The 15,024-nt window shown below is 47.2% G+C and overlaps 1 protein-coding gene across 1 annotated transcript in view; it reads left to right on the top strand.

Moving 5' to 3' along the window:
- ACVR1B (activin A receptor type 1B) overlaps window positions 1-14,484 on the top strand; it is a 43,146-nt gene extending 28,662 nt beyond the window's left edge. The window contains exons 6-9 of the mRNA XM_066353754.1: window positions 661-817; window positions 3,176-3,300; window positions 9,769-9,899; window positions 11,395-14,484. Coding sequence (XP_066209851.1) covers window positions 661-817; window positions 3,176-3,300; window positions 9,769-9,899; window positions 11,395-11,520 — 539 coding nt within the window. The 3' untranslated portion in view covers window positions 11,521-14,484. The remainder of the gene's footprint in view (window positions 1-660; window positions 818-3,175; window positions 3,301-9,768; window positions 9,900-11,394) is intronic.
- Window positions 14,485-15,024: the final 540 nt, after the last annotated feature.

The raw sequence follows: 15,024 nt of genomic DNA, 5'->3' as shown, positions 1-15,024 counted from the left end.
TTGTTGGGGGCAGCTGGAGGATGAGACCCTGGGCTTTGCTAATCTAGGAAAGTTTTCCTGGAGGAAAAAGACCTTGAGCATCCCTGCTTATTGACTGTAACAAGCACCTCTCTGGGAATTCCTGGATCTTGTCATGGTGGCAGGTTGACCAGGGCAATAGCACTTGCTGGCCATGACAGAAAACCAGCTATTAAAGTCTGGTCCTGTTCCTAGCCTCTGTGGTGATATTAGCAGTCCTTATTAATTGGTTGATGATTGTGTTTGATTTTAAGAACCTAGCCAGCATAGCAGTTTTTCTTTGAATTCCTCAGCACTTTAATACTGGAGCATGTTAGTTCAGGGAAGGCAAGAAGTAGTAGTAATAATAGTAATATTAGTTCATACACATGCCCTTCCAAGCAGTTACTTACCTACATTAATGCATTTAATCCTCACAACATTCCCGTGAAGTAAGTACTGGTGTTATGTTAGTCTTGTTTTATGGACGAGAATACCAAGGTACAGGTAGGCTAAGTCGCTTTTCCAGGGTTACTGGGTTCATGGGAGGCAAAGCCAGGACTTCAACCCACGTAACCTTCCTAACATTTACCCTGACTGCAGACTCTTGCTTTTAACATTTTTACTACCTTTCTTTAAAGATCCCTGGTTTTACTTTGCCAGGGAAGCCTGGAATTGCTCATCGAGATTTAAAGTCAAAGAACATCCTAGTGAAGAAAAACGGCATGTGTGCCATTGCAGACCTGGGCCTGGCTGTTCGACATGACGCTGTCACCGACACCATTGACATTGCCCCAAACCAGAGGGTGGGGACCAAACGGTAGGAAGGCCCTGGGCCACTGTTCTCGCCTTATACCTGTACTGAGTAGCCCAGGTGTGCCCTTCCCCTTTGTGCCAGGAGTAGGTGAAAGGAGGTGTGGTTCTTGCTCTCAGACACAGAAAGTTGAACACCCACTCCCCGCACTGAAAAGCCGCACAGTTACATCTAAGAGATACAAGTGCCAAGAGCACAGCTCCATAGAACTATTTGCACGGAGGTGTTGCTATGGGTATTGGGCGGGGGGGCGGGGCGGGGGGGGAGGTGGTTAGCAGAGAAGAGAATCTAGAGAGATTTGGGAGGGGGCTGAGTACCAGGCTTGGCTGGGGGAAGAGGAAAATGTTGCTGTTCAAAGGGTTGGCTTGTGTAGAAACCCCTGAGGAGATGGGGTGTGTTTTGCTCTGGGTTTAGAGAGCAGGTTTGCCAAGCTGGAGCAGAAGGAATCTAGGGTAGAGACTGGGATACCCTAAGAGTTATGGGCCTGCTTCCCACTTCATGCAGAAGTGGAATAGGAAGTAAGGAATCATGATTGTGGGTTGATTTTACAAGTTGGAAATGGAACTGTCTTTTAATAGGAAGGAAGAGGAAGTCTGTTTATCTTGAATCTCAGTGAATTTCACTAAATTATTCTGCTTTTTCTTTTCCTTTTGACCTAAATGAATGACCTAGGCCCAGAGTATCAGGTCTGAGGTGATCCCCTGATTTGCCTTACTGTGCATCTGTGTGTGTGTGAGAGAGAGAGAGAGAGAAAGAGAGAGAGAGAGAGAGTGTTTGTGTGTGTGTGTAGGAAGGCGGATCAAGTAGTACTAATTATCTGAGAGGGACTTTGATGACTATCTAAAATTAATTTTTACATAACTACAGTCAGGTAAGATAACAAAAATGTGCAGCATGAAATTTAAGCTCAATCCGTCACTGTGGCTGCATTTAATGAAGTCCAAGACCCCAGGAGCCACTAGATATTCTATATTATTACTGCCCTGTGACCCACAGTACAAATACCTCTGCCAAGATGTTGGGCCAAAAGTGTGTTAGTCTTGCTCGCCTTGAACTTTGCCTGATTGGTGCATGAGCACAGGGCAGCACCATGTGTATATAGTCTATGTAAGGCTGAAGTGCTTGCCCCCAGCACAGCAGATTGTAGCTTGTGGATTGTTTGCTGCCATTGGGAGGGGCCGTTTTTTGTTAATTTTTACCAGAGAAGGGGTTTCTCTCTACCCCCTGTGACCCCCCATCTGCCCCAGCCTGTTTGCTAGTGAGTCCTGAGAGAGAGGGAGAAGCAGTTTTTGCCCTGCCTGTTTGCTCGTCTGCTGTTGTGAGACTCTAATAAACGGAATGGCCCTCCATCCTCCAGCTCCAGTTTCTTTACCATCTGCCCGAATCCAGTGGGAACCTGCATGACCTCAACAACCAGCCTTACACAAGAAATTAAAACATGCTAAAAATAAATCTTTTTTAAGATTTTACTTACTGATTTTATTGGGGGGAGGACAAGAAACTCATAATTGCTTCACTCTAGTTGTTCACTGATTGCTTGTCGTATGCGCCTTGATAAGCACAGGCAAGTCCAGGGTTTCGAACCAGTGATCTCAGCATTCCAGGTCAATGCTCTGTCTACTGTGCCACCATCGGCTAGGCTAAAAATAAATGTTGATAGTTAAAAAAGTAGAAGTACAGCCTGACCAGGTGGTGGCGGAGTGGATAGAGCGTTGGACTGGGATGCGGAGGACCCAGGTACGAGACCCCGAGCTCACCAGCTTGAGCGCGGGCTCATCTGGTTTGAGCAAAGCTCATGAGCTTGGACCCAAGGTCGCTGGCTTGAGCAAGGGGTTACTCAGTCTGCTGAAGGCCCGCGGTCAAGGCACATATGAGAAAGCAATCGATGAACAACTAAGGAGTCCCAACGAAAAAACTGATGATTGATGCTTCTCATCTCTCTCCCTTCCTGTCTGTCCCTGTCTATCCCTCTCTCTGACTCTCTCTGTCCCTGTAAAAAAAAGAAAAAACAAAAACCCCGATGATTGATGCTTCTCATCTCTCTTCATTCCTGTCTGTCTGTCCCGATGCTTCTCATCTCTCTTCATTCCTGTCTGTCCCTATCTATCTGTCTCTCAGACTCTCTGTCTCTGTAATAATAATAATAAAAAAAATTAGAGGTACAAATAAGAGTAGCCTATACTACTTACCAAACCTATGCTGAAGAATTTAATTTGCAATAAAAGAATTGATCAGTTGCCTTCTCCCCTAGGGGCTTTTTTAGGGTGGTGCTCACACTGAGAGGGTCGCCCTGAGTCAAAACTTTGATTTAAGGAGAGAAGTCATCTTTTTCTGTGCATGATCATCTTCCCCTTGCTGTTGCAGATACATGGCCCCTGAAGTACTCGATGAAACCATTAACATGAAGCACTTTGACTCCTTTAAATGTGCTGATATCTATGCCCTCGGGCTTGTATATTGGGAGATTGCGCGGAGATGCAATTCTGGAGGTAAGGCTTCTTTCCTGACTTCTCTCGTTCCTGCCTCCCAGTCTAAGAGGCTGGGTTACCTGAGGATGCTGGTGTTCTGCTGCCTCCTTTCTCTTTACAACCTGTCAGATGCCTAGGGTCAGAGCCTATGAATCACTCTTAGAGTTGTCATCAAATATGAGGGAACCTTGGAGACAGCTGTGCTAAGGGTGGTTTATTCTTTGGACCGGCTTCTAAAACAGTGTTTTACATTGTAACCATCCTAGAGGCTTATTTTGGCTTTCTTAAAACACATTGTCTTTTTCATTGGTCTTTGTGGTTGAGAAAGTCCTGGGCAGGAAGTACGGGACTAATGTAGGGGTCTCCTTCATACAGTAGGCATCATCTGCTAACACACTGATTCTCAGGCTACATTTCTGGGGAGTGTAGATTTCATTGATAAAGTAACGGTGGCAGTTTCTCCATTTGTAGGAGAAAGCTTACCAATGTGTAGAATTTTCTCCAAGTAAGTATTTTGCTGTTCTGTTTTCTCTTTTCTTTCCTTATTTTTTTTAAGTCAGAGGAAGGGAGATAGTGATACAGACTCCTGCATGTGCCCTGACTGGTCTCCACCCTTCAGATCCCGTCTGGGGCTGACGTTTGGACCAACCTAGCTATCCTCAGTGCCCAGGGCTGACACTTGAACCAGTTGAGCCACTGGCTGTGAGAAGGGAAGAGAGAGAGAAGGGAAAGAGGGAGGGAAAGAGAAGCAGATGGTCGCTTCTCATGTGTTCATGAGAATGAACACTGACTGGGAATTGAACCCAGGATGTCCTCATGCTAGGCCAATGTGCTATCCTCTGAGCAAACTGGCCAAGGCCATATTTTTTTCTTAAATCTTTGGTATTTGCAATTGCTCACTCATGTCAGAATCCAGTAAAAGGTAGAATCAGATTCAGCAGAGAAAATTTTTATCATGAGTTTAGTACATTAATATTTTAGTGATTTTCAAGTATTCTTCCATGAGATCAAGAACCACTGGAATGCTGCCCTCAGCCATTTGTCTCTATAGTAAATTCCAGATCAGTGCAAGTAAGTGAAATGAAATGAAATGAAATTAAAAAGAAATGGTGGTCTTCCAGCCAAACCCCTTTCTGTATTACTATCTTTTTCCATCTATGGTATGTTTGGTAAGATTCAAACTACGGAGGAGGCACCCAGGTATTAGTCATAGAATTATACATCTCAAATTATATACAGAAAACAGAATAAGAAAAATCTGGCCACACAGGTCTTAAACTGAGTAAGTTAATTTGTTCTTCCTCATACCATCCAGAAATTGGGCCTAAGTATATAATAATAATGCTAATATTCACCACTTGTTTACTACAAACTTATAAAATGGGTACTATTGTTGTCACAATTTTGCATATGAAGAAAATGAGTCACAGGGAGATAAGTAATTTTTTCCAGGTCACACAGCTAATAAACTGGGATTCAAACTCTGGCAGACCTGGGCAGAGCTTAAGCTCTTAACTACCCCTCAGATAACTACCAAGTCAGACTATGTAAAAATCTCTTACCAGACCAGGCGGTGGCACAGTAGATAGAGCGGTGGCCTGGAATACTGAGGACCCAGGTTCAAAACCCTGAGGTTGCTGGCTTGAGCACAGGATCATAGATATGACCCCATGGTTGTTGAAGCCCAAGGTCATTGGCTTGAACCCAAGGTTGCCAGCTTGAGCAAGGAATCATTGGCTCAGCTGGAGCCCCCATCCCCTCGTCAAGGCACATATGAGAAAGCAATGAACAACTAAGGTGCTGCAGTAAAGAATTGATGCTTCTCATCTCTCTCCCTACCTGTCTGTCTGTCTATCTTTTGTGTGTGTGTGTATGTGTGTGACAGAGACAGAGAGAGGGACAGATAGGGACAGATAGACAAGAAGGGAGAGAGATGAGAAGCATCAATTCTTCATTGCAGCTCCTTAGTTGTTCATTGATTTCTTTTTCATATGTGCCTTGGGGGGGGCAGAGCAGCAGAGTGAGTGACCCTTGGCTCAAGCTAGCAACTCTGGGGTCATGTCTATGATCCCACGCTCAAGCCAGTGACCCCGCACTCAAGCTGGCAACCTTGGGGTTTTGAACCTGGGTCCTCTGCATCCCAGTCCAGTGCTTTATCTGTCACGCCACCACCCGGTCAGGCTTTCCTAATTTCTTTTTTAAAGTTTTTTCAAAATCGGTTGAGCCTGACCAGGCGGTGGCACAGTGGACAGAGCATCAGACTGGGATGCAGAGGACCCAGGTTCGAGACCTCGAGCTTGAGCGCGGGCTCATCTGGTTTGAGCAAAGCTCACCAGCTTGTACCCAAGGTCGCTGGCTTGAGCAAGGGGCTACTCGGTCTGCTGAAGGTCCTCGGTCAAGGCACATATGAGAAAGCAATCAGTGAACAACTAAGGTGTTGCAACTAAAAACTAATGATTAATGTTTCTCATCTCTCTTCGTTCCTGTCTGTCTGTCCCTATCTATCCCTCCCTCTGACTCTCTGTCACTGTAAAAAAAGGGGGGGGGAGCCCTGGCCGGTTGGCTCAGCGGTAGAGCGTCTGCCTAGCGTGCGGAGGACCCGGGTTCGATTCCCGGCCAGGGCACATAGGAGAAGCGCCCATTTGCTTCTCCACCCCTCCGCCGCGCTTTCCTCTCTGTCTCTCTCTTCCCCTCCCGCAGCCAAGGCTCCATTGGAGCAAAGATGGCCCGGGCGCTGGGCATGGCTCTGTGGCCTCTGCCTCAGGCGCTAGAGTGGCTCTGGTCGCAATATGGCGACGCCCAGGATGGGCAGAGCATCGCCCCCTGGGGGGCAGAGCACCGCCCCTGGTGGGCGTGCCGGGTGGATCCCGGTCGGGCGCATGCGGGAGTCTGTCTGACTGTCTATCCCCGTTTCCAGCTTCAGAAAAATGAAAAAAAAAAAAAAAAAGGGGGGGGGGCTGAAATAATATTCACTCATTGCATTTGATTGGTGTTCCTCTTAAGTCTCTTATGATCTACAGGTTTCATCTCCATCTGTTGTTTTTTCCCCCGCAATTTTTAAATTGGAGAATCCAGTCTTTTGTCCTGTAAATTGTCCTGTTTGCCTCTTTATGGAGTACACATGTTCTATTGTTCCTGTGAATTTCCTATGATAGTTACATTTAATGACTAGAATCTTTTTTTCTTTTCAAAAATCTTTTCTGTCACAGGCACATAATGCTGGTTATCTCTTTTTGTGATGTTAACAGCCATCAATGATTATTGTCCAAATTCAAATTTATTAGAGGTTGAAAAATGCCAGTGTTCTGATTCTGCCAGCCTTTCTGCCTTAGCTAGATTTCTTTTTGTTTTATAGAGAGACAGGAAGGGAGAGAGATGAAAAGCATCAAGTTGTAGTTGCAGCATTTTAGTTGTTCATTGATTGCTTTCTCATATGTGCCTTGACCAGGGGGCTCAAGCCGAGCCAGTGACTTTGGACTCCAAGCCAGAGACCATGGGATCATGTTGATGATCTCACGCTCAAGCCAGCAACCCCTTGCTCAAGCTGGTGAGCCTGCACTCAACCTCAGGTTTTCGAATCAGGGACCTCAGCATCCCAGGTCAATACTCTGTTGACTGTGCCACCACCAGTCAGGCGCATTAGCTAGATTTCTTCTGAAAGAGAAACTTCCACCTGACCAGGAGGTGGCACAGTGGAGAGAACAGGGGTTGGGAACCTATGGCTCGCAAGCTAGATGTGGCTCTTTTGATGGCTGCATCTGGCTCACAGACAAATCTTTTTTTTTTTTTTTAAAAGAACAGCTTCAAAGCTGCAGTCAGAGAGCTGAGTTCTTTTTTTTTTTTTTTTTTTTTTTTAAATTTTTTTATTTATTTATTCATTTTAGAGAGGAGAGAGAGAGGGAGAGAGAGAGAGAGAAGGGGGAGGAGCTGGAAGCATCAACTCCCATATGTGCCTTGACCAGGTAAGCCCAGGGTTTCGAACCGGCAACCTCAGCATTTCCAGGTCGACGCTTTATCCACTGCACCACGACAGGTCAGGCCAAATCTTTAATAAAAAAATAATAATGTTAGGCCCTGGCCGGTTGGCTCAGCGGTAGAGCGTCGGCCTAGCATGCGGAGGACCCGGGTTCGATTCCCGGCCAGGGCACACAGGAGAAGTGCCCATTTGCTTCTCCACCCCTCCGCCGCGCCTTCCTCTCTGTCTCTCTCTTCCCCCTCCCGCAGCCAAGGCTCCATTGGAGCAAAGATGGCCCGGGCGCTGGGGATGGCTCTGTGGCCTCTGCCTCAGGCGCTAGAGTGGCTCTGGTCACAACATGGCGACGCCCCGGAGGGGCAGAGCATCGCCCCCTGGTGGGCAGAGCGGTCGCCACTGGTGGGCGTGCTGGGTGGATCCCGGTTGGGCGCATGCGGGAGTCTGTCTGACTGTCTCTCCCTGTTTCCAGCTTTAGAAAAATGAAAAAAATAAAAAATAATAATAATGTTAAAAATACAAAACATTCTCGGCCTGACCAGGCGGTGGTGCAGTGGATAGAGCATCGGACTGGGATGCAGAGGACCCAGGTTCAAGACCCTGAGGTCACCAGCTTGAGTGCGGGCTCATCTGGTTTGAGCAAAAGCTCATCAGCTTGGACCCAAGGTCGCTGGCTCAAGCAAGGGGTTACTCGGTCTGCTGAAGGCCCGTGGTCAAGGCACATATGAGAAAGTAATCAATGAACAACTAAGGTCTCGCAACGAAAAACTGATGATTGATGCTTCTCATCTCTCTCCCTGTCTGTCTGTCCCTGTCTATCCCTCTCTCTGTCCCTGTAAAAAAAAAAAAAAAGGAAAGAAAGAAAAAAATATATAAAACATTCTCATGTATTACAATCCATTCATTTCCTACTGCTTATGTTCTCATGTTCATGGTTGCGGGTGGCTGGAGCCAATCACAGCTGTCCTCTGGGACAACACCAAATTTTTATTGGATAATGCCTAACGTACACGGGTTGTTGTATGGCTCTCACGGAATTACATTTTAAAATATGTGGCGTTCATGGCTCTCTCAGCCAAAACGGTTCCCGACCCCTGGGATAGAGTGTCGACCTGGGATGCTGAGGACCCAGGTTCAAAACCTTGATGTTGGGAACTTGAGTGCAGGCTCAACAGCTTAGCACGAGGATGCCGGCTTGAGTGTGGGATCATAGACATGAACCCATGGTTGCTGGTTTGAGCCCATGGTCAATGGCTTGAGCAAGGGGTCACTTGCTCTGCCGAAGCCCCCTTTGTCAAGGCACATATGAGAAAGCAATCAATGAACAACTAAGGTACCACAACTTCAAGTTGATGCTTCTCATCTCACTCCCTTCCTGTCTGTCTTTCTGTTTCTGCGTCTCTGCTTCTCTTTAAAAAAAAAGAAAGAAAGAAAGAGAAACTTCTCCTAATTGTCCTTTGGTTACCAAGATGTCTGCCATATTTCCCCATGTATAAGACACCCTTTTTTGAAAAATTTGGGGTCTAAAAACTGGGTGCATCTTAAATAGTGGTTGTCAAGTCATTTAAGAAGTGTGGCATTTCAGACAGGGAAAGGGGACGAGAGGATGGGATCAGAGAAGGGAAAGAAATTGGTAAAATTATATACATATAATATAGTGTTATAGAGAGCAGAAAAGCAAATCCTGGAGGGAAGGGGGGAGGGCATTGGGGAAGAGGCAAGGGGGATGTTGAGGGGAACACGGGGGGGGGGGTGTATTCGGTGGGACACTTGAATCTGTGTAAACACAATAAATTTGAATTTAAAAAAAAGTGTGGCATTTCAAGTGCCATAGATGGAACTGAGGACGAGGCAGTATATGAAGACAGTGATTCGTCATCAGACACAGATGAGGACCAGCTAATGGATGGAAGTTTTGACAGTGATGAGTTGTATGAATTTTATGATGATCAAAACTTGAGTTCAGTAACTTTATGTAGTACATTTTTTTTTCAAATTTTGGGCCCCAAAATTATGGTATGTCTTATAAATGGGAGTGCCTTACACATGAGGAAATATGGTCATTTAGGAACAGCAGGAAAAATACTTTATTTCTATTTATTTACCATTTTTCAAATAATGAGTTTGTTACCTACCATTTTATAAGTGACAGTGGTTTTTGGTGGGGGGGGGGTGTTGGTGTTTAGTGACATTAGGAACTGGGGATTTTAAATTTGTTTCCATTGAAGTTATTAGTCTTGGGTTGCATAAATGTTATCTTTGGTTAGTTGGGAGCTTTTCAGGTTGGTGCCTTTTAACTTAACCTCCATAGCCTTTGGTAGTTTTTTGCTTTTTGGTATGAAAAAGTTGTTCCCTGCTAATCTTATGTATTTCTTGCCCCATACCTAGATCAACCAAGTGCTCCAAGGATCCCTTCCCATCTTAGTGGTTATTTGCAGATCACAGTGTGGTTCTCAATGGCTTTCGAGTATTCTCTACTTTTTGTTGGTAACTCGGGTGGGTGTTTTCTTTTCTTCCAGGAGTCCATGAAGAATATCAATTGCCATATTACGACTTAGTGCCCTCTGATCCTTCCATTGAGGAAATGCGAAAGGTTGTATGTGACCAGAAACTGCGTCCCAATATCCCCAACTGGTGGCAGAGTTATGAGGTAGGAAGCTCCCCTGCTTCCTTGCTGCTTTTCCATCTGCGTAATCTCACCGGACAGTGGATCCAACCCCCAGGGGGAGTCAGTTATGATATACCACTGTACTATTTATATGTACTAAGCCAGGAGGGGCCACAGTCCCTTGTCCTAGGCACTGTAGGGTCCCTTTGGAATTGAGAGTATACAGATGAAATAAGTGGTCAACAAGAAACAGAAACCCTAGCAGGAACCGTTAGACCTGTCTAACCTAAAAATGGCTCTGGAGCCATAGGGCTGAGCCGGATTCTGTGGCTCAGTAAAGAAGGGTGTCTGTGAAATCGTGTGGAGGAATGAGGGACGGGACTTACCCAGTACATGTCTGAGGAGGTGGCCTTTCTAACAACTCAGAAGAAGGGAGGAGGATGTGGAGAATTTGAATTTGGGAGAAATGGCAGATGAAATAAGGAGGGGACATTTGGTGTGGAAAGAGTTGAAATGAGGACAAATTTATGGTACAGATTCCTAATAAACATGGAGTTCTGGGTCTTGGAGTCTTCAGGGGGAATGGGTCTACCTAGCTCAGTGCTTTTGGGCCTCTTTCCCTCATAGCTCTGCTTTTAAGGATTATAACCACTAGAGGGCATTTCTTTATTGATGAACAAAATTACTTGGTTCATATTTTAGGGGGTTCCCTCTTGTTGCATAATAGATCAGTATTTTCCAAACTGTTCCTTGGAAGCCCTGGGCTGGGCTTACTTCAGAGGATGTGTGAGCTGCTTTCACTGTCCCACCCCATTCTGTTCAGTCAGCACTGCTTACATAGTGGGACTCTACTTAGGAACGTGCATATCACTGCTAAAAGGAATTTTGAGGACCCCTGGCCTAGGGCAGCGGTCGGGGAACTTCATAGCCCTCAATAACCAGTGGCAGTCCACAGACGACCTTCCATATGAGCTCTTGGCCTGACTGTAGTTGTCACCTGTGTCATCCAGACAATGGCAGTGGAGTTTTTTTCTGCCTCTGACAAGATTGCTTTCAGGGGCTGGTTTTCTGCCTTCTTCACCACCCTCTGTTTCTGCATATGATGCATCTCTCCCTATCTTGCTGTGAAATTACAGCAAGGTATGTGCATGGACCAAGGTGTGTCCCTGGTTCATGTGCCACTTTTTAAAAGAAATTATATACAGTCACAAGAATGGATTCTCAAACCTGACAGAAATTATTTTCAGATCACAGGCTGTTGTGGGTACTTCTTTCAAGATTACCCAGAATATGGGGAACGACTGACTATACTTGCAGAGAAGGTCTCCCCTCCCTGGGCTGAAGCTTTCTCCTGCTGCCTACACAACCTGTCCCAAGGAAGGGCAAGCCACGGGGAGAGGGAAGCTTGCAAAGTTTCCCTAGGGTCAGAGGGGAGAGGAGATTGAGAGTCTTTGCACTGGGAAATGAGGAGGAGCCTAGGGAGCAGAAAGGTTTCCATTAGGCAAATCAAATTGATGTCCTCTGGGTCTCTGTGTAGGCGTTGCGAATCATGGGGAAGATGATGCGAGAGTGTTGGTACGCCAATGGCGCAGCCCGCCTGACTGCTCTGCGCATCAAGAAGACCCTTTCCCAGCTCAGCGTGCAAGAAGATGTGAAGATCTAACCCTGCGTCTCTCCGCATACATGAAACCATGGGCAGCGAGGACTACACGGAGCTGCCATGTTGAGCGTACGATGGAGGCCTACCTCTCGTTTCTGCCCAGCACTCTGTGGCCAGAGCCCTGATCCGAAAGAGGGACAGAGCCCGGGAGACTCGCTCACTCCCTTGTTGGGTTTGAGGCACAGACACCTTTTATACTTACCTCCTAGTGGCACGGAGACTTTTAGAGTGAATGGTGTGGAGAACTCAGTGACACAACTCAAACTGGTTGTAGTGGGAAGTCCCACCAGACCCGGTATGTCTGGCGTGCAGCCAGCAGTGGTGACGGGCGGCCTGGCAGGGCCCGGGTGAAGCTGAGCGTTGCCAGTGCTAAGGGGCGCTGAAGGTTTCCTCCCAGGGACCAGCCCCAGCACACCGAGGTGGCCCAGAGAAACCAGAAGTGCAGCCCCCTCACAGGCAGTTCTGGGCCCTGTGCTCCACCCTCCTGTGGACATCCGGAGGGACTGCCGTGGAGATGGGATCTGCCACCTGTCTGTCCAGCCATGTGTGCATGCGCCGAGGTGCGTCCCTTGTTGTGTTTGGTCCGTGCCATGCCCTTACGTTTGTGTGTGTCTGTGTGTGTGTGTGTCTGTAGGTGTGTACTTCCCTGCTTGAGCTTCCTGTGCATGTGTAGGTCAGGGGTGTGTTTGTCCTGCTGTCTCTGCGTGCTGGGCCTCTGTTAGGTAATGAGCAGAGTCTTATTTCCTGGTGCCCTTCCAGAGGTCTCCTCCCTACCCCCAGAACTGAGCCAGGGTGGTCCTCCTTTCCCAGCAGGCTGCTCTGCCCACCCTGTGTCAACACCACTCCTCCATTTCAGACTGTGGAACCAGAGCTGGCCCAGTAGTCCATGGCAGGCGAGGCTTTGTGGTCCAGATGTGAGGGAGGGGTAGGTAGACAGGGGAAGCATTTTGGCGTAAGTCTTGGGTGTTGTGGTCAGCTGCAGCTGTGGGCAGTGAGCGAGCCCAGGGCATTGTCCTCTGCAGCAGCAAGGAAGGGCCAAGGAGCCCAGACCTTGGGACTCAGATTGGAATGTCACATGTCTTTCATGTCCCAGGTTCTGGAAACAGCAGTGTATATTTTTGGTGGTGGTAAGTTTAGGGTGAGGAAGGGGTAGGTAGAGGGGGCAAGGAGTGGGGAGGGAGTTAGAGGTGGGAGGGAGGCATCTGCATGGGTCTTTTACTGGATTATCTGATCATGGTGGAGGGAAAATAGGAGGCTTACACCCACTTCAGGAATGCTACTAAAGGGAACAGCCTGAGCTGAATCATATTTAACCTGAGCGTAGTATTTGATAATATCTAGAAGCACGGTTGTGGGTGGTGGTAGCATATCTTAGGTATATAATAACTTTGAAGCCATAACTTTTAACTGGAGTGGGTTTTTTTGTTTGTTAATTTTATTGGGAGGGTTTAGATCTTAACTTTTTTTAATATTAAGTTTTTATAAATGGAAAACCATCTCTATGTATGATTACCTCTCAGTTTGTTTTTAAAGAAATCCTTACAAAAACAACCATAAAAAAAATGCTTCAATCAAATGCACATAGCTCAATCACACTGGAAATGTCTGTCCTTGTACCTGAGCCTGTTCCCGCTCTTCATGGAGAGTTCCTCCCTGCCCTGGGGGTGAGTCTCTCCTGTGTTCTGCCCTGCCCCACCCCATCCCCATTTCCCTGAGTGGTTTTGGGGCTAGAGCCCTATCCTTTTGTGCATGTGCAGCTGGTTGCACCTTTCTCCCTCCAGGCATTTATTTACTCAGCAAATGTTTGTTGAGTGCCTGTTGGGTGCCAGGCTCTGCCTTGTGCTGGGAATTGCGGCTGTGAACAAGGCAGGCTTGGGTCCTACTCTTGGAGTATTGGAGGAGTACCTGGTCCAGGTTAGTGGGTACCTGTTTTAAAACCAGAAGTTTTCATCCAGTAGTTGGTTCTGAGAGCCTTTTGAGCCAGAAATAGTTTTTCTTTAAAAGACCACCAAGGAGCAAGGATGCCCCCCACGCCAAAGAGACCAGTGGTGGGCATGAGAGCCCAATCACTGCATTCATTCTGAGCCCCTTCCTGCCCCCAGGGGAGCGTATTACGGATGCAGCTTCATAGCACCCCCGCCTCCAGCCCACCACTCTCTGCCAAAGTTTATGGAGGAGAGGGGGATCCCTTTCCCTGCTTAAGTGTCTCCCCAGTGCCCCTGGCCTTTCTATTTATTTTCCTGATGTATTGCCTTTTTCCTTGCATTAAAGGAGATCTTCCCCTAACCTCTTGGGCCAATTTACTGGCTGACTAATTTCCCTTGTATACCAATTGTGTCATCAGGGGACCTTCTTTCCCCACCTCTGCTGATCCCTCACCTCTCGGCCCTGCAGGAGAACCTGGCGGGTTCTGAGTGGTAATGGGGCTTAGACTCTTGTGCCAGCCACAACCAGCCTCTGGGATCTGCCAACACTCAACCCAGGGACTCCCAAGCCACTACCTGCTCTCTAGGTGGCCCTTCTGTCCTCACCACACATGCGGTCCAGCTCCTCCACCCCTGGGGAAGACTGAGAAGTTTGGGGGAAGCTCCCATCCTTACTCCTGCCACTCTTAACACCAACAGTTAGGAGTTAGAGAGTTGGGGAGAAACTAGAGCCTGAAGCCGTGGTGTTTGGGCCCCTGAGGCTAACCTTGATCCTCAGGGCAACCTGCATCTCTGGATTCTGGATTCACAGACCAAGTCCAAGCCCGTTCTTAAGTTGCCAGCAAGGCCTCCGAACGGCATTCTCGGTACTTCTGTTTGTTTTTGTACATTTTATTAGAAAGGACTGTAAAATAGCCACCTAGACACTTTACCTCTTCAGTATGCAAATGTAAATAAGTTGTAATATAGGAAATCTTTTGTTTTAATATAAGAATGAGCCTGTCCAATTTCTGCTGTACATTATTAAAGTTTTATTCACAGAGTTGCTCTGGTGCCATCTGTTTTCCATCTGTGGAGTGCACCCAGCTGTTTTCAGGGCAACTGGGAATGGGCAGATGTTCTCGGTAGTGTTTCCACCTTCCCGCTTGGCTGGGGCATGATGTCAACACCAGTGGAGCAGCAATGAAGAGAAGCTGATATATACTCTGGTTTCTCTTCAGATCGCATAAATCTTTCGCCTTTTACTAAAGAGAAGCTGATCTCACATCAGGTCTACCTGAGACTTACTCTGTGTTTTGTGGAGGGAGGGGGCCTGGCACGTGAGAGGGAGCAGAAGTCACAGGACACCTTTTCTTGGGCTTTGTCTGTTTGTTTTGTCTTGGTGGGATTTTTTCTCTAAACAAAGAGGGTCTTGGTTCTGCTTAGTCACTCACCCCTAGTCTTTCAGGCAGCCTGAGAGCTCTCCTCAGGTTTTGCTTCCCCCTCCTAGTTTGGGATATAAATGTGAATTTGGGGATCCTCAGGTGGCTCTGAGATGAGTGCCTCCAGAGGTTCCTCTGGTATTTTCAGTGTATGGGTGGGC

This window comes from Saccopteryx leptura, chromosome 1, assembly GCF_036850995.1.
Source record: "Saccopteryx leptura isolate mSacLep1 chromosome 1, mSacLep1_pri_phased_curated, whole genome shotgun sequence".
NCBI classification, from domain to species: Eukaryota; Metazoa; Chordata; class Mammalia; order Chiroptera; family Emballonuridae; genus Saccopteryx; species Saccopteryx leptura.
Note: the sequence above shows the minus strand (reverse complement) of the source record. Positions and strands in the feature narration are given on the sequence as shown.